Here is a 24,221-nt window from a genome sequence, read left to right on the forward strand (position 1 = left end):
AGTGCAGCTTTTACAACCTGGTTATTCTATTCACAGGGGCTATTGGGTTTCACCAGAGGCTTTCATTACACTTGAATAAAAGTGTTGCATGAGTCAGTGTCATAGTTCAACAAGGTCTTTACAGAAGATACCTCAGCAATAAGTTCCTACATAGGAAATGGATCCCAGCTATCAACATGCATTACTAAACTGATTAGAGCGTATCCAGTTCTGTACCTTGAAGTCGATCCTACAGAACCTGCCCTCCTCCACCGTGAGGTCCTGGGGGACCTGGATGAAGCGCGGGGCATAGCACTTCTCCTGGATGGCTGAGCCCTCGTTGACATCAGTACCAGAGTGGTGTTTGCCCCTTGAAAAAAATAATAAGAAAGAGCGAGAGAGAATGAAAGAGCGAGAAAGCGAAAGGAGAGAGGATAGGAACAAAGGAGCTTTCATAACTGCTCTGATGGCTGAATGAGGGAGTTCTTATGCAGACAACAGAGCTCACTTATCTTTTCAGGTTCAGAGAGCTAATTGAACTAATGAATGGTGCTGCATCACCATTCATGCTGAACAACAGTACAGAAAACCCCATAACATTGACAAGCAAATTAACAACAAGTCCATCCATGGATCCTAAACCAACTCACTTCAAGCAGCACAGCATGTGCCCTTTACATACAGTACATCATTGGAAGACAAGGCAATCTCAGGAAATACCAGTGAGGAAGCCACACAGCCAGAGAGACATGTCAACACGCTCAGTACATGGTCTATAATTGTCCTCGTTACGGCATGGCCGGGGGGGAACCGGAGCCCGTGGTAGACGGTGGAAACGGCACAAACACACGGCAGTGCCAGGAAACCCAAACCGGATCAGACAACCTGCCTCCCAATCCCAGAACTCAAGCCTCATTCACACAGATCTTCACCCTCACGTGGAGCACTGCGTCCCGCTTTCTGGTCTCCTCTCATCACCTACAGCTTCATTATGTAATGCAGAACACATTCCATACCAGCAAAACTGTATACCAATATGTAATGCATTATCAATTTATGCACATGCTTTTGCCCTCCGTTGGTGAAAGGTACCATATTCCTCCGGTGTTACGTCCCTCTGGTGATTCTGGCTGCAAGAGAGGACAGAGATTTGGGAATTAAAAGTATGCAATGGACCCGTCTGTGTGTAAAACCATTCCTATACTGTTTATAAGCTGCGATTCATCTCTGCCTCTACACTAGCCAACACTAAAGTTGACCCACAAAGGTTGTCTAGGTTCAAGGCTGCATCTTCTCCTGAAATGCATTACTTTGAAACAACCTTTTTAAATAACCTGAATTTCTAATCTTTCTAAGTACATGACACTATGCCAAGGTCAATGGGAATGGTTGGATGTAAAGGGCTAGGGGCTATACCTGTGGTGTGGGCACATGTGTTGTACTGTGTGTGTGGTGGTCTCTTCCCAGCATCCTACACTACAAATCCCTGGGAACATGCTGCTTTGGAACACAATCTTCACCCCTGCTATTTCTAGCTGCATTCTTTGAAGAGCGCTGTGGATTGGCTGTAGACTTATCTCCTGTGACTGACGAGGACAGAGCCAGAGGCCAGTCCCATTGTGTGAGGAGGATTCAGGGGTGATGGACAGTGACAGGGGACTAGTCACACACAGTACAGGGAACATCCCGTCTAACCTAAACCCAAATACTATTAGTAACGACGGCTCCCAGCCTGACAAACTATTATCAGAACATCTGGAAACATACAGTAGCATGCCAAAATATGTATCCTTTAAATACAATGACTTGAGCTAAGTGAACTACTGTATTGAAGAAAAGTGTACTTTCTATGCCTGTGATGTGGTTGTCCCACCTAGCTATCTTAAGATGAATGCACTAAGTCTCTCTGGATAAGAGCGTCTGCTAAATGACTCAAATGTAAACGTCCAAGTGTAGGTACCTCCCTAAATAACTTTCCTACAAACTAAATGGGCTGTAATGGATGATGTAGAAGTGATATACCTGGTCGGGTTGTGAGTCAGAGGAATTCTCAAAGACAGAGGCAGCGTTATCTGGACCCAGCAACCTCCGAGCCATGCGCTCCTCATAGGACAGCTTCTGTCAAGAGACAGACAGGAAACCAGCCACTGGTCAGTCAGTATACTGCAAAATGCCAGTAGGTTCCAATTCGTTAATTGGAAGCAATATGGTGGAAACTCCACCACTGAAATCTTTCTACCTATTAAGATATGCAAACATGGAAGGGTTGTGGATAAGTTGGAAGGGGTAGGGAGTGAATTGGGACCAGCTGTGCCAGTAAATCTGTCCATAGAGCAGCCTCCAATGTTATTGTGTCTATTTCAACACAACAGCTACCTTGTGTTGATCATAGTACACTGGTCCACTAAGCCCCTGTGATTCCTCTGAAGCCTCCATTCATTGGAAGTTGGTTTCTATTGAAGAATGAACCTGGCATCAAGGATGTTGTGTGTCCTTGACATTAATTACATTAATATAGGAAGGCTACAAGGGAATGATAAATTACTAAATCTAACTTTTCCTCTTGCATAGTTGCCAGGTCCACATTGTGGTATTAAATGGTCTGATGTACGCTGATATGGGTTCAAATCAAATAGGAACCACACATTTTCATGTACAGCATTCATGTGGTAGTGGAGTAAACAAATACTTATTTAATGTGGTTTGGGAATAAACTAACATTTAGATTGTAGCATCCTTCTTGACTCACATACTATACATTTCCCCATCTACATACATACAGTACCAGTTGTAAGTTTGGACACTCCTACTCATTCCAGGGTTTCTTTATTTTTACTATTTTCTACATTGTAGAATAATAGTGAAGACATCAAAACTATGAAATAACACCTATGGAATCATGTAGTAACAAAAAACAAAGGTGTTAAAGAAATCAAAATACACTGCTCAAAAAAATAAATGGAACACTTAAACAACACAATGTAACTCCAAGTCAATCACACTTCTGTGAAATCAAACTGTCCACTTAGGAAGCAACACTGATTGACAATAAATGTCACATGCTGTTGTGCAAATGGAATAGACAACAGGTGGAAATTATAGGCAATTAGCAAGACACCCCCAATAAAGGAGTGGTTCGGCAGGTGGTGACCACAGACCACTTCTCAGTTCCTATGCTTCCTGGCTGATGTTTTGGTCTTTTTTTTAATGCTGGCGGTGCTTTCACTCTAGTGGTAGCATGAGACGGAGTCTACAACCCACTCAAGTGGCTCAGGTAGTGCAGCTCATCCAGGATGGCACATCAATGCGAGCTGTGGCAAGAAGGTTTGCTGTGTCTGTCAGCATAGTGTCCAGAGCATGGAGGCGCTACCAGGAGACAGGCCAGTACATCAGGAGACGTGGAGGAGGCTGTAGGAGGGCAACAACCCAGCAGCAGGACCGTTACCTCTGCCTTTGTGCAAGGAGGAGCAGGAGAAGCACTGCCAGAGCCCTGCAAAATGACCTCCAGCAGGCCACAAATGTGCATGTGTCTGCTCAAACGGTCAGAAACAGACTCCATGAGGGTGGTATGAGGGCCCGACGTCCACAGGTGGGGGTTGTGCTTACAGCCCAACACCGTGCAGGACGTTTGGCATTTGCCAGAGAACACCAAGATTGGCAAATTCGCCACTGGTGCCCTATGCTCTTCACAGATGAAAGCAGGTTCACACTGAGCACATGACAGACGTGACAGAGTCTGGAGACGCCGTGGAGAACGTTCTGCTGCCTGCAACATCCTCCAGCATGACCGGTTTGGCGGTGGGTCAGTCATGGTGTGGGGTGGCATTTCTTTGGGGGGCCGCACAGCCCTCCATGTGCTCGCCTGACTGCCATTAGCCTGACTGCCATTAGGTACCGAGATGAGATCCTCAGACCCCTTGTGAGACCATATGCTGGTGCGGTTGGCCCTGGGTTCCTCCTAATGCAAGACAATGCTTGACCTCATGTGGCTGGAGTGTGTCAGCAGTTCCTGCAAGAGGAAGGCATTGATGCTATGGACTGGTCCGCCCGTTCCCCAGACCTGAATCCAATTGAGCACATCTGGGACATCATGTCTCGCTCCATCCACCAACGCCACGTTGCATCACAGACTGTCCAGGAGTTGGCCGATGCTTTAGTCCAGGTCTGGGAGGAGATCCCTCAGGAGACCATCCCCCACCTCATCAGGAGCATGCCCAGGCGTTGTAGGGAGGTCATACAGGCACGTGGAGGCCACACACACCACTGAGCCTCATTTTGACTTGTTTTAAGGACATTACATCAAAGTTGGATCAGCCTGTAGTGTGGTTTTCCACTTTAATTTTGAGTGTGACTCCAAATCCAGACCTCCATGAGTTGATAAATTGGATATTTATTGATTATTTTTGTGTGATTTTGTCTAGGATGTGTTGTTTAAGTGTTCCCTTTATTTTTTTGAGCAGTATATATTTTATATTCTTCAAAATAAGCCACCCTTTGCCTTCATGACAGCTTGCGCACTCTTGGCATTCTCTCAACCAGCTTCATGAGGAATGCTTTTCCAACCATCTTGAAGGACTTCACACATATGCTGAGCACTTGTTGGCTGCTTTTCCTTCACTGAGGTCCAGCTCATCCCAAACTCTCCCAATTGGGGTGTGGAGACCAGGTCATCTCATGCAGCACTCCATCACTCTCCTTCTTGGTCAAATAGCCCTTACACAGCCTGGAGGTGTTTTGGTTCACTGTCCTGTTGAAAAACAATTTATAATCCCACTAAGCCCAAACCAGATGGGATGGCGTATCACTGCAGAATGCTGTGGTAGCCATGCTGGTCAAGTGTGCCTTGAATTCTAAATAAATCACTAACAGTGTCACCAGCAAAGCACCCCCACACCATCACACCAACTCCTCCATGCATCACGGTGGGAACCACACACGCGGAGATCATCCGTTCACCTACTCTGTGTCACAAAGACACGCCAGTTGGAACCAAAAATCTCAAATTTGGACTCATCAGACCACAGGAGATTTCCACCGGTCTAATGTCAATTGCTCATGTTTCTTGGCCCAAGCAAGTCTCTTCTTATTATTGGTGTCCTTTAGTAGTGGTATCATTGCAGCAATTCGACCATGAAGGCCTGATTGACGCAGTCTCCTCTGAACAGTTGATGTTGAGATGTGTCTGTTACTTTAACTCTGAAGCATTTCTTTGGGCTGCAATTTCTGAGGCTGGTAACTCTAATGAACTTATCCTCTGCAGCAGAGGTAACTCTGGGTCTTTCTTTCCTGTGGTGGTCCTCATGAGAGCCAGTTTCATCATAGCGCTTGGTGTTTGCACTTGAAGAAACTACAAAGTTCTTGAAATGTTCTGTATTGACTGAACTTCAAGTCTTAAATTAATGATGGACGTTTCTCTTTGCTTATTTGAGCTGTTCTTGCCATAATATGGACTTGGTCTTTTACCAAATAGGGCTATCTTCTGTGTACCACCCCTACCTTGTCACAACACAAGTGATCGGCTCAAACACATTAAGGAAAGAAATTCCACAAACTTAACAAGGCACACCTGTTAATTTAAATGCATTCCAGGTGAGTACCTCATGAAACTGGTTGAGAGAATGCCAAGAGAGTGCAAAGCTGTCATCAAGGCAAAGGGTGGCTACTTTGAAGAATCTCAAATATAAAATATATTTTGATTACTACATGATTCCATAGTTTTGATGTCTTCACTATTATTCTACAATGTAGAAAACAGTAAAAATAAAGAAAAACCCATAAATGAGTAGGTGTGTCCAAACTTTTGACTGGTACTGTATATCCACACAAAAACAAACATTTCCCTCCCCACTGACACCAGGTCAGTTTGTTAAAAATGGATACCTGGCTGTTTTGCCTACGGGCCTCTTTGGTACGCAGCTTCTTCTCCAGATCCTGGATCAGGGCGTCCTTGGAACCCTGGATATCCTCATCCGTGTTGCGGGACCCTGGCCTAGGAACAGGAGCCTTCTTCAGGGTGGGCTTGGGAAGGCTGGGGAGGGAACGTGAACGGGATAGCCAGAAGACAACCATTAACACTAAAAACGTAATGCTATTACACACTAGTAATATTTAGACATTTTATTTACTGTTCAAAAATATAGAAACTCACATGTTTGGGGTCCCTCTGTAGCTAGGAGGCAGAGACACACATGAGGGAGGAGGAAAGGGGGGCTGTGGCATGAAAGCTGGGGGGGGAGTTAGTGAGTGGAGAGAATGACTCATAGGCAGGCTCTGTGTAGGGAGAGACAGTCCCTGTCCCATGTGCAGGGAGGCATCAAACCTGGGCTTGGGCAGGGGGTTGGGGGAGATAGCTGGGGATAGGGGCTGAGGAATAGACATGGGAGCAGGCTTGTAATGTGGGGTGGAGTGAGAGGGCAGGACAGAGCAGAGGAAGGCAGCTGGAGAGGACTGGGGCTTGGGCTCAGGTGGGGCTGGGACACCGGCATAGGCCCTGGGGGTGAGGGTGATAGTGGAGCGCATGGGGGCGCAAGAGTGGGACATGGACTGGGCAGTGGAGGAGGGAGGAGGAGGATCACGAGGGAACACCGTCAGCTGTGAGGATGCAGGGGTGGAAATGGGGAAGCTCAGATTGGGAGAGGATGGAGAGGCCTTGCTGCTGTTCCCGTTGGGCTGAGGCAGAGCCTGGGCGACATTGTAGCTGGGGGCCTGAAAGGCTGGCTGAGACTGGATGAACTGGCGTGGCCGAGCATAGTTGAAGGCACTGGGGGCGAAAAGGCTGGGGGAGAAGGTGGGCAGGTCAGCCACACTGCTGCTCATGCTACTGCCTCCAAAGTATCTTGAGTTCTGGTAGCTGGGCTTGCTGGGAGTGAACAGTTTTGGGGTTGTTTTTTTGGTTCTGCAGGCTTTAGGTGACCTCTGACCCTCTGAGCTGTGGATACCCTCTTCACTCACACTGAAGGGCTCCTCTAGACTTTTACTAGGTGGCTGCAGCTCTGAATCTGGACACCTGAAAGGGAAAACACTTTGGTAACTTAATTTGCATTACTCAAGTTAACTGGACAAGTGGTGATCATAGAAGCAACATTCCTTCCTACAATAAAATTGTTACACCAGTACCCACCTATGCACAGCCTTCTTAAAGGTGGAAAGTCCATTTTCAGTTGCCCCTTTTTGCATAGTAATAGTTCATATGTGTGCAATTTCTTTTGTCTTGCCTTACACATGTAAAATAAACATTACTTGAACACAAACAGTGTCCACATGACCTTCAAGAGAAGTGGACACATGTTGCTGTATGTTTCTAATAAAGTGTGAGTGGCTAAATCAGGAGGCTGACATTAGCTGGCAGGTGCAGTTCAGCTAACTCCGACACCCGGGCCCATGTGACGAGCATTGTGGGTAAGAGCAGAGCAGGCTACACTGTCGCCAACGATCATCAACAGAATCACACAGGGTCTAGAAACAATACAACTTATTTCTACTCAATGCTAAAGGTCATTCAGAAATAAATGATCAAACCAAGATGATTATCTGTGGTGTAGAATAAGGAGTTGTCGCCTCTGCACATGATTTACTCTGTAATCGTTCCAACTCAATAAGGCCCTGCTCTTTAATGTCAAGTCTTATATTCAGTATACATTCCCTCGATCTCTGACAGATGGAGAGCAGCAGCACACCACACAAGCTGATGTCTCTGTCCATTATGTAACAGACCAGGGTACTTTGGGAACAGTGGAATGGTATGACCTGTGATCCAGAGGAGACACTGGGATAGCGAGAGATGCTATTGGAGTGCTCCGGTCCTCTCCCTGGAATGCAGCCAGTTTTCCTTTTGTGGAAATCAGGCGGGACACTCAGAGTTTTTCACTACACTTGCAATAACATCTGCTAACCATGTGTATGTGACCAATAACATCTGCTAATCATGTGTATGTGACCAATAACATCTGCTAACCATGTGTATGTGACCAATAACATTTTATTTGAATCCGGGCAGGGGTGGCGGCCGACAATCTTTCCATTTGAGGGAAATCAATAAAAGTAAATAGTGAGTGTTTTTGTTGATTCCATAGATGCAAGCCATTATTCAAAGCCATATTGTCCTATTAAGCAGAACAGGTAGCGAGTCCAATGGAGAAGAGTGGACTTTTCTTTTTCTACAAGAGTGGGCATAATGCAAACCTAATCACAGTAGTCTCAAATAGTCTGCTCTCAGAATCTTAGGATGATGGCTTGAGTCTATACAGTCTATTTTGGGACTTATACCTTTGTGAACCACACCACTGACAGAAAGTGCCTTTTTTTTTTTATAAACCAGGGTGTATTGAAGGGTTCGGTCCCTGCCTAGTCAAACAAACAGACTTTTGAGAATACTGTAGCTATTAGGCAATTCCACAGTAAGAGAATGATGCCAACTCAGATTTTTCACTTTAAAATGTTAAACAAAAAACAAGGATTGCAAGTTAAACAAACCATACAACGCTACGGACAAGGACTACTGTTAACAATTTCCACTTAAAATTTAATTAAAAACCTATTTACTTATACAGTGCAGATGTAACATTTGGTAACAGAATTACAATTCCTGCTTTTTCTGTCATCATTCTGTTACCAAACTTTGCATCTGCACTGTTCAAGTAGATGTGATTTTGTAAAATATGAGTGTCAGCATCCTTCTGTTACTATGGATTTGCCTTATTGATAAACTACCTCAAATACCACGTTCTAAAAGACATTTCTAAAAGCATTTACTGAACCATCAAATTCCAATGAAATCACATTCACTACAGAGCAGCACCAACACAGACAACCCAATTCTGATATTTTTTCTACTAATTGGTCTTTTGACCAATCACATCAGTTCTTTTTACATCAGATCTTTTTCAGAGCTGATCTGAACGGTCAAAAGACCAATTAGTGTAAAAAAAGATCAGAATTGGGCTGCCTGTGTGAATGCAGCCAACGTTTCTTGAACTCTTTGGTATGCAAATTTGCATGATAGGCAAGACTTGGATTACTAGAGACTTCACTTTGACACTACACTTAATAAATGAAATGCTTATGAAATGCAACAGCCAAATACCTCCAAAATATACAATTCAACCAACTCTCTGAGTGAATCACTGATATATGATATGCAGACATGAACGTCAACACTAACATGGACAGGTCATTTCCATTTACTTACTCAGAACATGACCACACAAGGTTTTATATAGACTACAAATGTATATATTTCAGTTGATTATAGAAAAAAATAAATCAATTACAAACGTGTATAATCAATTGCACCTGTGACAAATTAATCAAACAATGCATTAAGCTTACCTGGATAAATGTTCCTAGATTAAATATCGTATGCTATTTCAGCTTCAATAAAGGCTGCACCGCAGAGGAGAGTTAAATGTTTGTGATGAGAGTTGGAGTGCAACAGGTCCGTAGTAACTTGTGTACACCCACATCGGGTATGCAGAATGACTTGCGCGCCGACTCACAGGTGATTTCAGAGCGCGGCTGTAATGCGACCCCTGACCTGCATTTATTTTTATTTACGTGTCACAGTCGCCCCCATTCGTTGTGCCTTTCTAGCCTACACACAAGCCTTTATAATCTCCTATTTAATAACATGGTATATACTTAGTTCCTTGCATTATCTAAAAAAAATGTTTTTTTTTAAGGACAAATAGGCTAAATAATCCCCTCCCTGTTATTATAATCAGATGATAAACCATCTTCAAACCAAACAATCAGCGCTGTAAGTAATACCTCTCTTAATCAAGTCCTAATTAATTAATGAATGTACACAGAGAATTCGATCATACAACTTTTTAAACTGTTGCAGCCTACCAGCAACTTCAAAACAAGGCAATAGCCCACTCTTGTGGCAGTTGAATCAAAATGACATTAGGGAAACACTGTATTTCTCTGCATCCATGCCACAGCAAAGATTACCTATAAAATAATTCCTCAAAATTTTACATTTACATTATTGATAGGTATTTTGATAAATAAATACTGTCTCACAGAACAGCATACTGGACATTCATCTTTCAATTTCAGGGGTTTTGCAGGGTGTTAGAATAGTTGAACTCACTGTTCTTCAAGTGGGTGACCAATCTCACAGACTGGGCTCTCGGGCCACTCTGGAGGGAGAATCCCTGCTATGTCATGAAGTAAAGATGGAAAGTCATAAGGTTCCAGCCTGGTAGAATCTAAGGACTGCTCATCCATGGGCGTCTCATTCGCCATCTGCTCTTCCAGGTCTGAACACAGACGTGGTCACATTGTCAGAGTGTATTTCAGGATTGTATATAGATTACAGTGGATGAAGAAAGCTGTGCAGAAGCACAACAGTAGTCTCGTGTGTCTGACCAGTTCTGAAGCTAGTCTCTGCTCACCTAGGTACACCTCCAGTATGGCGTCACATGATACTGTTCCCAACTGATTCCCAGCTATACATTTGAACAACCCAGAGTCCTCTGGGAAGGCCTCGGTGATGACAAGGGTCCACAGCTCCTCTGTAGAGGTAGGAGAGGAGGACATACCAGCACCAATGTATCAGGTTTGATTGGTCATCTTATAGTGGTAAACAGGGGTAAATGTGTCCTTCAATAGCCAACTGGTAAATGTGTCCTTCAATAGCCAACAGTGGGCCTTGGGTATGTTTTCCAACTCACCTGGCACTGATGCAGAAGTAGCCTCTGAAAAAGGAGGAGAATGTTAAGAGCATTTGTATTTAGTGCCTCAAAGGTCATTCTTGGTCTGTTTCACACTGTGATCTACTGCTACTTACGCTTTCTGAGGATGCGGATGTCAGCTGAGTCCACTATCTGCTCGTTCTCACGGTACCACAGAACCTGCAGTGGTGGCGTTCCACGAATACGGCACTCTAGAACCACCAGCTGACCCTTGACCGTGCTGATGTCATGGAGACGCTGGACACAGGAGAGAAGTGGATCAAAGCTAATGGCTGTTGACACCCACATACCATCACCACCAAGCTCCTCCTATCTCAACCACTCTCCTCACCTCAGCCCTACGCACATACAGTGGGTACCCAGCTGTTAGTCATTTAATAGACGCTCCTATCCAGACTTACAGTAGTGAGTGCATACATACACTTTTTCGTAGCTGTTTAGGGAACAATCATTAACAAACTGACAAGAAAGATGCTTTTGACATTTTTTTGACCTCTGACAGCAATTAAGACAATGGTCTTCGTCATCTTTTGACTGAAAAGCTGTGTCATATTCGGATAACTGCCTAGGACGTCATAAGGATATAGAGTAGGTGTAAATCCATTTGAATGGCAAGGATCAGGCCACTGGACACACTGATATAAGGAGGAAGGATCCTTCATGAAATGTATATAGTGCCAACCCAACCTAAACCTTCAGTTCCATATTCAGTCACCAGATGGGAGTAAAGATGTATCCTGTATTTTTTTTTTTTTTACCTCGACAAAGGTTGGGGCAACGCCACCACCTCCTGAATACTGTCTGGGGTAGGATGGACTCTGTGTCTAGAAACAAGATGGAACAACAATCAGTAGATAACAAAATACAAAGTAGCACAGTCAATATGCTGTCTGTGGGTACATGACATCATGAATATTGATCAGGAGCAGTTGAAGCTGTTGAGTGTGTATATCGTGTGTTATGGAGGTGTGACGAGCTTGGTGAGTATGTGGAGTGTGTGTGTGTGTCAGGTACCCTCTGGGGGCTGATGCAGAGGGGCTGCACCAGGCTGGACTGTCTCTGCTGCTGGACCACAATGGAGGATGAGGAAGAGGAGATTGCTTTGGAGGAGCTGGAGATGGTCAGGGACATGGTGCTGGTCTTCTTCTGGATGCTACACACACACACACACACACACACACACACACACACACACACACACACACACACAGACACAGACAGACAGACCCCAAGACGGCGTGAAATCACACAGTTGTCCCCGTGTCGTTCCAATGTCTCAATATCTTACGGAAAATGATGTACTGGTTCTCATTGAAAATGTTTCATTCTTGTCATTCATGTCCTTTCAACCTACTGTGCCATGTTTCAGGCCTTTCCAGGGGGAGTGTCACTGTGTCCAATAGCTGCTGATTTCTGTACAGAGGGAAGGGAGAATGAGCATGAGCTGCAGATGCTTATACCTATTATACACCCATATCATTATTTCATTGTATACGTCATAGGTCCTAAAGCTAACACCATTCAATCCTTCGCCAGACCAACTGAAGATGTACAATTCTCTACACTATGTGTGTGGTAAGTAGCCTAGTGGCTAGGAGTGTTGGGCCAGTAACCAAAAACACTGCTGGTTTGAATCCCTGAGTTGACTAGATGAAAAAAATCTGTCGATGTGCCCTTGAGCAAGGCACTTAACCCCAATTGCTCCAGGGTCGCTCTCAATAATGGCTAATCCCATGCCGTGACCCCACTCTCTGAGGGTTTCTCAGGAGGAGCTGTGTAAAAAAACATTGCCATTACACACAAAAATATAAATGCAACATGTAAAGTGCTGGTTTCATGAACTGAAATAAAAGATCTCCGAAATGTTCCCTGCTGACTGCAGGAATGTCCACCAGAGCTGTTCCCAAAGAATTGACATAAGCTGCCTCCAACATTGTTTTAGAGAATTTGGCAGTACCAGCCTCACAACCGCAGAACACACCAGCCCAGGACCTCCACATCCAGCTTCTTCACCTGCGGGATCATCAGATGGCGAGAGAGGGGGGTACTTCTGTCTCTAATAAAGCCCTTTTGTGGGGATAGACTCATTTTGATTGGCTGGGCCTGGCTCCCAAGTGGGTGGACTTATGCCCTCTCTGGCCAACCCATGGCTGCGCCCCTGCCCAGTAATGTGTAATACATAGATTAGGGCCTAATGAATGTATTTCAATTGACTGATTTCCTCATATGAACTGTCTATATGAAATTGTTGCATGTTGCATTTATATTTTTGTTCAGTATAAAAACACCCCCTATGTGACCTTACAAATGAAACATCCAAGGACACTGCACCTTGAGGTTCTGTCTTAATGTGACATGCCAAGTTTAACTGTCTGTGTGTGTGTTGTGTCAAAAGCCAACGACTGAGTGATCATCATGGTGTGTAAAGGTTACATAACAATCTATCCATCTGAAGGATCATGTTGTTTGACTCAGAAAGGCACTGTTCATCTCCTTTAATCTCCCACAATCACCGTGCTGATGGATACTGGCATGAGCCTCTGTCTATTTATACAGAAAGGGGATCCCATTGGCCCACAGAGGGAGCTCAGCTTGGGGCCAAGACTCTGCAACAATGTAAATCATGTGCTGTTGACCGAACCAACTCAGAAATATGGTACTGCAGGTTATTCCTGTGGAATACAGACATAATCCATGCAATAGTTTATTCTGGTCTTCATCAGAATTAGTTCCAAAGACAGAAAATCATTCTATTTGATGGGATTTCATATAACTGTATCTATCTGGAGATGCTTCAGTGTTTGCCAGGAGATGCATCAGTGTTTGCCAGCATCTCAAACTCCCCCGCCCACACATTACAACAGCATTAGGGGAAGGTTCAACACTCCATCAGAGTAGCAACATGACACTTCTAAATGCTTCACAGGAAAACAACAACACATCACACTGCTAAGAGGAGGACAAGCATCACACAAAAAACACTAAACACACACTTCTTCTTCTTCGTCCTTGCCAAGCACTGAGACATTTACTGATTGTACCAGATGAAATTTGACCAGGACAAGCAGATAGGCTAATGAGAAATGCCTCCACCATGTCACAGAGTTGGGAGGAAAATGGACATGTGTATGAGGTAACCCCAACACTCCAGAGAGTTGGGGTTGTTAGTGTGAGTGGCACATGACCCTTAAAACAGAGGCTCCATTTAACGACAGACAGACTGGATCTCATGATAGGATTGTCGTCAGGAGGGAAACCCGTCTGGTCGTCAGGGAGATACCTTCTTCTGAACGCCCAGTCAGGTGATCTGATGATTCATCTCTTCAACATATCAGATATGTGACATCTAACAAATGGGCTTGTTTCAGACATGTAAACCTTTCCATATGACACTGCTTTCATCCAGACCAGCATGGTGCATGGTATTCACAGTGTGCCCTGCATGAGATCCGGTGACTGGGCCTCCACCACTTATCGATGCCCTGGACCTGGAGGACTGGAGGACTGGAGGCATTTAGCTACTAGCTAGAATGGAGCATCAGGACGAGAGGAAACCTGAGCTAAGTCACAGTCTAAATTTGTTTAGCCTTCTGTGAGTTGAATTTAGAAACACGTGGCGTAAGATAAATCTTCCCTCCTCCTGGTCTGGAATGTCCACTGGAGACAAAGTGCGGTCCCAAATCCATAGTGGGCTTAATTCGCATATTCACACTAGTCGTCCCTTCGCCTGCTCCCCTCGCATTGTCCTCTTATTAAACGAAGCATCTAAAGACATTCCATCTCCTCTGGCCTGCAGTCGTCGTCATAAGAAACAACAATCCCATATTTTTGAGAGGCAGAGGTAAAGGAGGGAACATGAATGTAGAGGCCTTTTCCTCTACACATTACCAGGAGAGGCAGGACTTGGACAGCTTTGGAGTGTTTAGAGGCATCACGTAAACAAGTACTGTCTCAATAGACATGCATGCCCTCTGAAACTACAGGTACATGAAACGGCCTCTCTTTGCTAAGGTCTTATTTAAGCTTTATACAGTACCATTAACATTCAGCCACTTTCTCATCACATATAGAACATTGTGATCATTCAGTTTTGAAGGTCTAACACGGCATGTTCCTTGAATGTAGCATTCCTTTAGTTTGTTTTATCTGTCTTCCACAGTCGTCTGCCTCCTCTAGGAGCTTTCTGATTGTACTGCAGCTGGCTCTTTAATACAGAATCATATCAATGTCCAGTCATGGAGTACATTCCATGCCAACCATCACAACACAACTCAGTAATGATACCACAGGCAGCTACTGTCCAGCAGGAGCTCATGTACCAGGAAGGATGCTGGAATCCTGTTCCGGTAGTTATTTAGAGGAATTTCCTGACAAAATGTCAAAAACATAAAACAATTAGAGAGTGTCATTTCCCCAAATTTGAAACCCTTATTCAAGGTTTTCAAAGACTTCTCTGATAAGAATAGGCTACCTGTCCTGTTGGGGGAGGACACAGAGAGCTGTGGGTTGACAGCGCACTACATTGCTGACTGCCAAAAGATGAGGGACAGTGTCTGACAGACCAACCAACCTGCACATGTTGTTATATGTATATATCTTATTGTTATATGTATATATATATTATTGTTATATGTATGGTTATTTTGACCTTTGATTATTGTTGTTAATGTTGTCCTGTTGACCAACTGCTATAACTGATATTGTCCTCTATGCCTCACTTGGTAGAGCATGGCACTTGCAATGCCAGGGTTGTGGGTTTGATTCCCATGGAGGACCAGTCTGAAAACTTATGCACTCACGACTGTAAATTACTCTGGATATGAGTGTCTGCTAAACAATTGTGGACTATAATTGAATATTTGTTGACTGTGTTCTAATCATCAAGTCAAGAGGTCTTGGAATTGTCTACACAGGGACTGATTTAGAGGGAGAACCACATGATCCCTGGGGGACAATCAGAGCTTTCAGTTTGCAGAGTGCATTGCAGAAGCATGTTTGGCATGGCCAAATGTCCCTTCCATCACCCACACCACCACCCTGGAATGCCAACCCACTGGGCACAAACTGGTTTTGTCAATGTATTGTGATGTGGAAAATACATTGGATTTGAAGAAAGTCACTGTTGTTTTCAGGGTGAAATGTCAATGTCATCATGGTAACCACATTTCTAACCTTGGATAAAATATGTTGAATTTGTACCTTGAAAGCAACATCAGATCTTCAACATTATATCCACTATCAGAAAAAAAATGTCTGGGCAGCACCACCTACTGGAGAATTGATCTATCCACAGTATACCTTTGGTCTCTCATCCAGACTTGTAACCAAGCTCAGCCCTGCTTAGCTATAATAGTTGTTACTGACTATTATCAATTGTGAGAATTGTTAGAATTTTTGCAGAGAAATCTCAACTAAATCACTGCGGCTATCAAAGTCATTCGAAATGGATGGTTTAACAGAGCAAATGAAATAGACCCAAACTTTAACAGTCATATTTCATCAATGAGGCTTTTTAGGACTATATAGCATTTGTAAAGTCATCAACAGCTATTGTTTCAATTCACCCCAGGATTCAACTAAAAATAGACAACATTTGTGGACTATAATAAAGGCCTAGGGGTTCAAGCTCTGGTTGATTTGAAATTGAATGATATTTAGTGATATGAAATTATGTTTGGTTGTCAACACAAGCAAATATCAACATTTGAAGGAGATGTATTTTCTGCTTGGATTGTTCCATCTCTACCACATCTCTAGTCTTGCTTTGATTCCAGTTTGTTTCTGGGTGGGGAACTCAATGACATTCAGAGACTGTTGTCTTGGCTGTGTACTTAGGGTCGCTGTCCTGTTGGAAGGTGAACCTTTGGCCCAGTCTGAGGTCTTGAGCGCTCTGGATCAGGTTTTCATGAAGGATCTCTCTGTACTTTGCTCCGTTCATCTTTTGCTCATCCTGACTAGTCTCCCATTCCCTGCTGCTGAAAAACATACCCATAGCACCATCACCATGCTTTACAGTAGGGATGGTGGCAGGTTTCCTCCAGACATGACACTTGGCATTCAGGCCAAAGAGATTAATCTTGGTTTCATCAGACCAGAGAATCTTGTTTCTCATGGTCTGAGAGTCCTTTAGGTGCCTTTTGGCAAACTCCAAGCGGGCGGTCATGTGCCTTTTACTGAGGAGTGGCTTCTGTCTGGCCACTCTACCATAAAGGCATAATTGGTGGAGTGCTGCAGCGATGTTTGTCCTTCTGGAAGGTTCTACCATCTCCCCAGAGGAACTCTGGAGCTCTGTCAGAGTAACCATCAGGTTCTTGATCACCTCCCTGACCAAGGCCCTTCTCCCCGATTGCTCGGTTTGACCGGGCGGCCAGCTCTAGGAAGAGTCTTCCTGGTTCCAAACTTCTTCCATTTAAGAATGATGGAGGCTTAACTGCAGACATTTTTTGGTGCCCTTCCCCAGATCTGTGCCTCCACACAATCCTGTCTCTGAGCTCTACGGACAATTCCTTCGACCTCATGGCTTGATTTTTGCTATGACATGCACTGTCAACCGTGGGACCTTTTATAGACAGGTGTGTTCCTTTCCAAATCATGTACAATCAATTGAATTTACCACAGGTGGACTCCAATCAAGTTGTAGAAACATCTCAAGGATGATTCATGGAAACAGGATGCACCTGAGCTAAACTTCGAGTCTCATAGCAAAGGGTCTGAATACTTATGTAAATAAGTCCTTTCTCTTTTTTATTTTTTACAAATGTGCAAAAATGTCAATAAACCTGTTTTTTTACTTTTTCATTATGGGGAATTGTGTGTAGATTGATGAGGATAATATTTATTTAATCAATTGTAGAATAAGGCTGTAACATAATAACTTCCAAATGCACTGTAGATCTGTCATTATCATTGAAAGCAAGTCTAAGAAGCGGTAGATCTGTTCTATGTGACCTATTTCTATGCCTCCCATTCTTAAGGTTTGTTTTTTGGATCTTCTACTTTTGGTTTTGTTATGGAAAATATATTTCACAGCGGTTTAGATGGTACAATTATTCTCTACACTATACTAGCTTATTTTGTCACATAAACTGAAATTAGGCAAACTATTAGAATTGTAGCAAACAGGAAATGGTAGAGCGATTTCTGTATAGTGCAACTTCAACTTAGATTTTTGGTTAAGATCGAGACGTGAATCCAACATATCAATTACTAATTTGTAGACAAACTGTAATTAAAGCCAGACTAAGGTCTAGATTTAATCAGATCAAGCAGATGTTTGGTGGTGTCGGAGGTGGAACTGCGTGGGAGCCATCAAAATCGGTGAGCAGCTGCTCTTGCAATCATTGTCATGAAGCCAGACCCGCCCCGTTCAGAGTGGGAAAATGTAGGCTATATAGAAATAATAATAATAATAATAATAATTATGCTCAAATTGAAAAATCCTTAAACTAAATAATGATGATTTCTATCAGCTTAATTGATGTGTAGATTACATCTCACATTCCAGTGTTCAAACTTGTAAACAAGGCTGCATGGGATTTCTGTGAGTCTCTGCAGCCAATGTCTGATTTAGGTATAATGCCAACACTCACTTTTGGATTTGACAGCTCTAATGCAGTTTCACCCCCGACTCTGCCAAAACAACCGCTTTGTGGATGTTGGCTAAAGTGGATCTGATTTAATAGGAACTATCCAAGCAGAAGATAAATGTAATTCAAATGTTGATATTTGGTTGCGTTGACTACCAAACACAATGCAATATCACTTTTGAAATACAATAAAAAACCTAATGACTTGTCGACAAGTTAACAAATCATATGTTGGATTCACATCTCCAACTCAACCAAAAATAAAAGTTAAAGAAAAGGATTAAGTCAGTGGCTCAGATGGAACTGTCCAAGCAGTAGATCTCCTTTAAATGTTGATATTTGGTTGCCTGGTCAACCAAACACAATATATTAATTTTGTAGCAGCCTACAGTAAATAGCTTAACGTTAAGGCATTCTTACAAACTAATGTAACATTCAACCTTAAAATGAGTAACACATCCATGGCCACATTTTGAGGTTGCTGTAACTATAAATGTCTTCTTATGTAATCATAGAAAGCGTGCATGTTCAAGACAGCATGCAAAGATCACAGGTCTGTGGAGATCGTCACAATTGCTGTAATAATCTGTGCAGAATCTCAAAGGGCATTGATCACTTGCACCATGTACTTTTAATGTAATCTCAACTGCAATCCAGGTAATTTGGTTCTGCTATTAGATGAAGTACAGTGATAACACAATCTATTGTATAAATAAACAAAATATCTGACATTGTATTCCCATTTGAACTGTGCTTTAAATTGGTTGAAAGCGCAGTGATAGACATTTAGGTGACAACTAAACCAAAAATCTGACATTGTTTTTCCATTGGAATTTGGTTGTGCATTTAGATGTTTGAAATCATAGATAACACAATGGAAATTCAACACATTTTTGGCTGTCTTTTTGAGTTAGTAAATATAGATTGTAATATCATTGATCAACATCTCAACCAAATATTACCCAATTATCCACGAAATGACAGTGGGAAGCTGCCTCACCCGCTGTACACTATATAATTGACACACTTTTCCAGTTCTACAGTTAAATCCCAGTGAATGCAACAGATTTTTCACGACACAATTTTGTGATTTACTGCCATGTTGTACTGTTTTATCACTAAGACAAGCTGTCAAGTCATTCAAAGTTGACATGACTACTAGGTTAGATTTCCATTTGATGTTGGTTAGAGACAGATAGCTTCACAGCTTTATGTATAGTCAACAGGTGAACACAAACCAGAGCATATTTTGAGTAAGGATCCTGTGACACAAGTTGTACTAACATCTGACCCCTTGACCACACAACTAATGGTTCCTCTGGGGGAAATAAAAAATCCCACACCATGCAGAGAGACCTTACCAGTGAACCACTTTGTAGCTACTAGTCCAATGGGTGATGACTGTACCGTGGGAGTCAGGCAGAAACAGACAGACGGACCGCGCTCTCTGCTCCTCCCCCTTACACTCTCTTTTCCCTGCTCACCAAGGGGGAGCAGAGGAGGGTCCTTCTCTGAGCACTACTAAACTGTCATCTACAAATGGGTTTGGCTCCAGGAGGGAGGGGGGTGGTTTGTGGTGTTTTTTTTGGGGGGTGTCAGAGGGACTGTTAGGTGTGGGGAGGTGGCCATGGCAGTGACTGTGACTGAGAGCCACCGGCTCCACTGTAGCAGCGTCTGACTGAGCCTGATGAGGGAATAAGTTGAGGAAGTGAGCTAGGTCTCGTCTCAGGTTACCTCCCTTCCATCTGACACGGCTGACTCCCCAGTTTACCAGCGAACTAAACTCTAACCCGCAAATATAGACCAGCCACTAGCCAGAGAGCTGCCCAAACCATTGATATAGAACACTGCTTTATATCTATGGCCCAAACACTGTGACTGCTCCAGATATGGAATACTGTTAGCATGTGGACATCAAATGTTGATATTACTTAGATGTTATTGAAATAACCACTGAACTACACAGTAATTGTATACAACATATTTTATTGTTCAACAGTATTTTTACATAATAACACCTCAATTAGTGTTACTAATTAATTTCACCGGTTGGGTATACAGTACATGCTGTACAAATAATACGAAAGTTCCAGTGCAAAAATAAAGCAAAACTAAGACAACACAAGGGACAAAATAAAATAAACATAATTTTTCAATACAATTTCAAAAACAAAATGGGAAAAGAACAGGTAAGGAAACAATATATGTTGTGGATATTTATCAATATATTTTGGTCAACCTTATCATTACGTTTTTGACACTAAAATAGATATATTTTGTTGGGGAAAACCTCAAAATCAAAATCCTTTCAGAATTATTTTGTCTTCTAACTCGAATTCCCCAAGAACAAAAACTACATTTGCTCTGCATCATATAAAGCAGAGAGGACTCTTCACAGCTACACGATGCACACCTGACACAAACCATCATCAACTTCCTCAGTCCTTCCTACAGTACTCATCAACATCCTCAGTCCTTCCTACAGTACTCATCAACATCCTCAGTCCTTCCTACAGTACTCATCAACTTCCTCAGTCCTTCCTACAGTACTCATCAACTTCCTCAGTCCTTGCTACAGTACTCATCAACATCCTCAGTCCTTCCTACAGTACAAAGCTCTCAAGAGGACAATGATCTCACACAAGAGCACTTCATGAGGTATGGGAGTGGATAGGGGGAGAAATGACAGAGAGTGCTATGACTCACAATCCTCAACTGTAATACAAATGTCTGTTGGTAAAGTATTATCTAACTCATTAACATGTCAGACATTACAAATTCTGCTTAAAATTCCCCTTTTTATAGAAATAATCACCAACTTTATACAAATGGAGATGGTAATCATATTGACTCACTGTCACAAGTTCTACTTGGGCATTAAAAAAAGTTTTAAGTTAATTATAAAAATATGTTTAAATATACCCATTGAATCCCTTACTCAAAATCTGACAAATGATAAAATTTGCATCATACATGTCAAATAAATGAGATATCAACTGAGTGCTCTTACTATTTTCTAAAATACTTAAAGCCAATCTACTACAAACATTTAACCAAAACTCAATTTGATTGATTTCTTACCACTTTGCCTTGTCTACAAATCTCAGCCAGGATGTAAATTAAGATTATTCTACCAATTAGACCAATGATAGTGAAAACATTAGTTCTTGGAAACCTAACAATTATAGGGTAAATATACCTGAAAATGCTATGTGAAACTGATTACCTTATTGGCTTTTCCCTTCTAACCTAAATATCTTGTCAGTTGAATACACTTCAAGAGTGAATTCTCACTGAAAAATACATTATGCTTTTTTAGTAACAATACAATAACAACATTATATCAAATTGTGTCTTGAAAAAGGTCATTTTCAGTTGACAATATGCTCACAGAACCAGCTGCAGTATTCTATCATAAACATAAAATAACTGCCCAAACTAGATCTCTAATCAAAATGGTGGCAAAACATTTAGCATATTGGGGGAAGAAAAAGCAAATAACGACTGGATTCAAATGCAATTGATTTGAGTTAACATTTCACAATTGTGGCACAGCTCAATTATTTCAATGTTCATAACCAAACATTTTCTACAAAAGAGTATGTGTGACCCATTTCAGGAAGCTAGGCGTATGTTGCACGTCACTACTTCCCAGGAGAGGCATTTTAATTAATACATTTTTTAAATCAAAATCCATTTTTTTTTACATAAATGCCTTCTGGAACATGTAAACTTTCATGTGCCTGAATAACAAACTGGTATTCCATCTGTAAATACGAATAAAATGGTTAAATTATGAGCCTAGTTGGTTTAGCCATGGAAAAAGTCAGGAACCTTCCTGCTAGCCATGATTGGCTAAGATAATGGATGGGCTGGAGATGCCTGGAGATGAGTTTGGATTGGTCTGCCATGTAGGATGCTTCTGTCTATAACATGAGCTGCTCAGTATGCGTTGATAATCCTTTTTACTGCAGATTTTTAAAAAATATATATCATTAGCCATCGAGAACTACAAACGTTTTGCTACTTTTCTCAACAAAATTGATGCCCTGAATTTAGCAGGCGCTATTGACCAATCAGTTGGAAAAAGTTGTGATGGGCTTTTTTTCTGCACACGCCACGGTCAGTGTGAACCAGAGTGACTTTACACAACGCTGGTCAAACAAGATGTACTGTAGCTACAAAAAAGTTAAATGGTTACAGTCTGCCGTGAAGTGTTCATCCATGTATACGGGTAAGAGTCTAGCTACATTTTCAGATATTATACATTTCTAATTTTATCAGAAATTTGTTTTTATTGCAAGTTAAAGCGTACTGTTAGCTAGCTAGCGGACATTGAACCTATCTGTGTAGTAATATTTTTTGAATCAGAAAGCCATTTGCATTGCTAGTTGTAGCCTAATGTTAGCTAGCTAACATTGAACCTAGTTGGTTAGCTTTAGCACCTGCATATTCATACTACAGCTATGACAATCAGTTTGTTTTGGTAGTAGTATGAGTTGAGATTATTCCGGTTCACTGTTTAGCTAGCTAGCTACATGTCTAAACAAAAGACTCCACTTTGCCAGATGATTACATAACCCATCAAGTTAGCCAGGTATATGGGGGTGATTATGAACATGTGTACATGTCTAGACAATAGTGAGCCATCCACTTATCTAGATGTGGCTGGGTGGGGGTTATAGCATTTCTTTCACATAACCCATCAATTTAGACAAGTGTGTCTGGGTAAACATCATCAAATAATTATCTGGACACTTTGTTTTTGATATTGCTGCAATATGCAAGTAACCATTTCACTGTGCTGTTTACACCTTCTGTATCCTGTGCATGTGACAAATAAACTGAGATTTTATTTGATATAGTGTGTGTTTACCAGAGACGGTAATGTGAAGAACAACATGACCAGCACCAAAGTCAGATTATGATATAGGCCAAAAACTTGATAAAGTGTATTTTTACCTGGAGTTTTTCATTACTGTAGGCTACTACTTTTACCACTTTTAGTCTTGAAATCTTTGGTTGTTTACTACACTACACACTCTGTTTAGCACATGGCCTCACATGTGAATCCTTAAAGAAATGGGTGGGGCTAAAGCTTAACAGGGTGTGAACGATGCTGAATGGGTGTAGACAAGAAGAGCTCTCCAGTAGGTACACCAAAACTATCAAGGGCCATTTTCTCAAAAGTGGGGTTACAATTCAAAGCAAAATTACTTTCCCATTATTCCTCAACTGCAGTGTATGATATAACATGTTATAGCTCTGAGTCTCTACTTTTATCCAAAGAAAAAAACAATTTCAAATTTGGCTACATAGGACCGAATCCATGTGGTGGGTCACATATGTTTGACAATCTTAAGAGTTGAAAGCCTATTGCTGTTTTCACATCATTTTTAGATCATGGCATATCAAATAGACGATTTAGCTTTATCTAAATCAAATGCAATCTCTGTTTAATGTTGAAAATAAAGGACTTCAAATGTATTACACTGTGACAATAAAGCATTGTACATCGAACATTTACCATTTAATGTTGAAAATAAAAGACTTCAAATGTATAAGACTGTGACAATAAAGCATTGTAGAGCGAACATTTACCAAAGTGGTCGTAGTGCAAAGGGCTAGATAAATTGAAACCCCATTAAACTGTAAAGATGACCAGTGGATATAAAATATCTATAAAACAGTGCAAATAATATGTACAGCCACTTACGTCCAAAAATACTCTAAATAGCACAAGGCCAACATAATGATCCTTTTCTTCTTCCTTTGTTTTCTTCTTCCTTCTTCCTAAAAACTACTTAATGTAAAACATGATCAGTTTTAGATCAAGAGATGCAACAGGGTATATAATGCCTATTTGGTTATCTGAATTACGACTAGAAAGTGGAGATCAGATCATAAAGTCAGTATCCACTATTTGAATTGTTGGGGCCATAAAACGACTTCATTTAAA

At 42.0% G+C, this 24,221-nt stretch overlaps 2 protein-coding genes across 11 annotated transcripts in view; both read right to left on the bottom strand.

Annotated features, from left to right (window-relative positions):
* LOC106611982 (palladin) overlaps positions 1-24,221 on the bottom strand; it is a 28,690-nt gene that overhangs the window by 2,835 nt on the left and 1,634 nt on the right. Inside the window, exons 1-13 of one of the 3 annotated variants that reach the window (XM_014212726.3) lie at positions 19,624-19,698; positions 12,031-12,089; positions 11,691-11,829; positions 11,435-11,500; positions 10,772-10,913; positions 10,656-10,679; positions 10,377-10,496; positions 10,073-10,241; positions 6,128-6,985; positions 5,860-6,007; positions 2,002-2,097; positions 1,042-1,109; positions 217-349 (exon numbers count right to left, since the gene is read on the bottom strand). In XM_014212726.3, coding sequence (XP_014068201.3) covers positions 217-349; positions 1,042-1,109; positions 2,002-2,097; positions 5,860-6,007; positions 6,128-6,985; positions 10,073-10,241; positions 10,377-10,496; positions 10,656-10,679; positions 10,772-10,913; positions 11,435-11,500; positions 11,691-11,829; positions 12,031-12,038 — 1,971 coding nt within the window. In that variant the 5' untranslated portion in view covers positions 12,039-12,089; positions 19,624-19,698. Of the gene's footprint in view, positions 1-216; positions 350-1,041; positions 1,110-2,001; positions 2,098-5,859; positions 6,008-6,127; positions 6,986-10,072; positions 10,242-10,376; positions 10,497-10,655; positions 10,680-10,771; positions 10,914-11,434; positions 11,501-11,690; positions 11,830-12,030; positions 12,090-19,623; positions 19,699-24,221 lie in introns of those variants that run through there. The other 2 variants (XM_082955998.1, XM_014212728.3) reach the window with 2 other exon arrangements.
* LOC106611981 (mitogen-activated protein kinase kinase kinase kinase 4) overlaps positions 20,229-24,221 on the bottom strand; it is a 144,278-nt gene continuing 140,285 nt past the window's right edge. For 6 of the 8 annotated variants that reach the window (XM_045724060.2, XM_045724063.2, XM_045724061.2 and 3 more), the window contains one exon: positions 20,229-22,230. In XM_045724060.2, the coding sequence (XP_045580016.1) occupies positions 22,104-22,230 (127 nt within the window). In that variant the 3' untranslated portion in view covers positions 20,229-22,103. Of the gene's footprint in view, positions 24,063-24,221 lie in introns of all 8 variants that reach the window. The other 2 variants (XR_006771060.2, XM_014212723.3) reach the window with 2 other exon arrangements.

The sequence above is a fragment of the Salmo salar genome, chromosome 09, assembly GCF_965601325.2.
Source record: "Salmo salar chromosome 09, fSalSal1, whole genome shotgun sequence".
Lineage (NCBI taxonomy): Eukaryota > Metazoa > Chordata > Actinopteri > Salmoniformes > Salmonidae > Salmo > Salmo salar.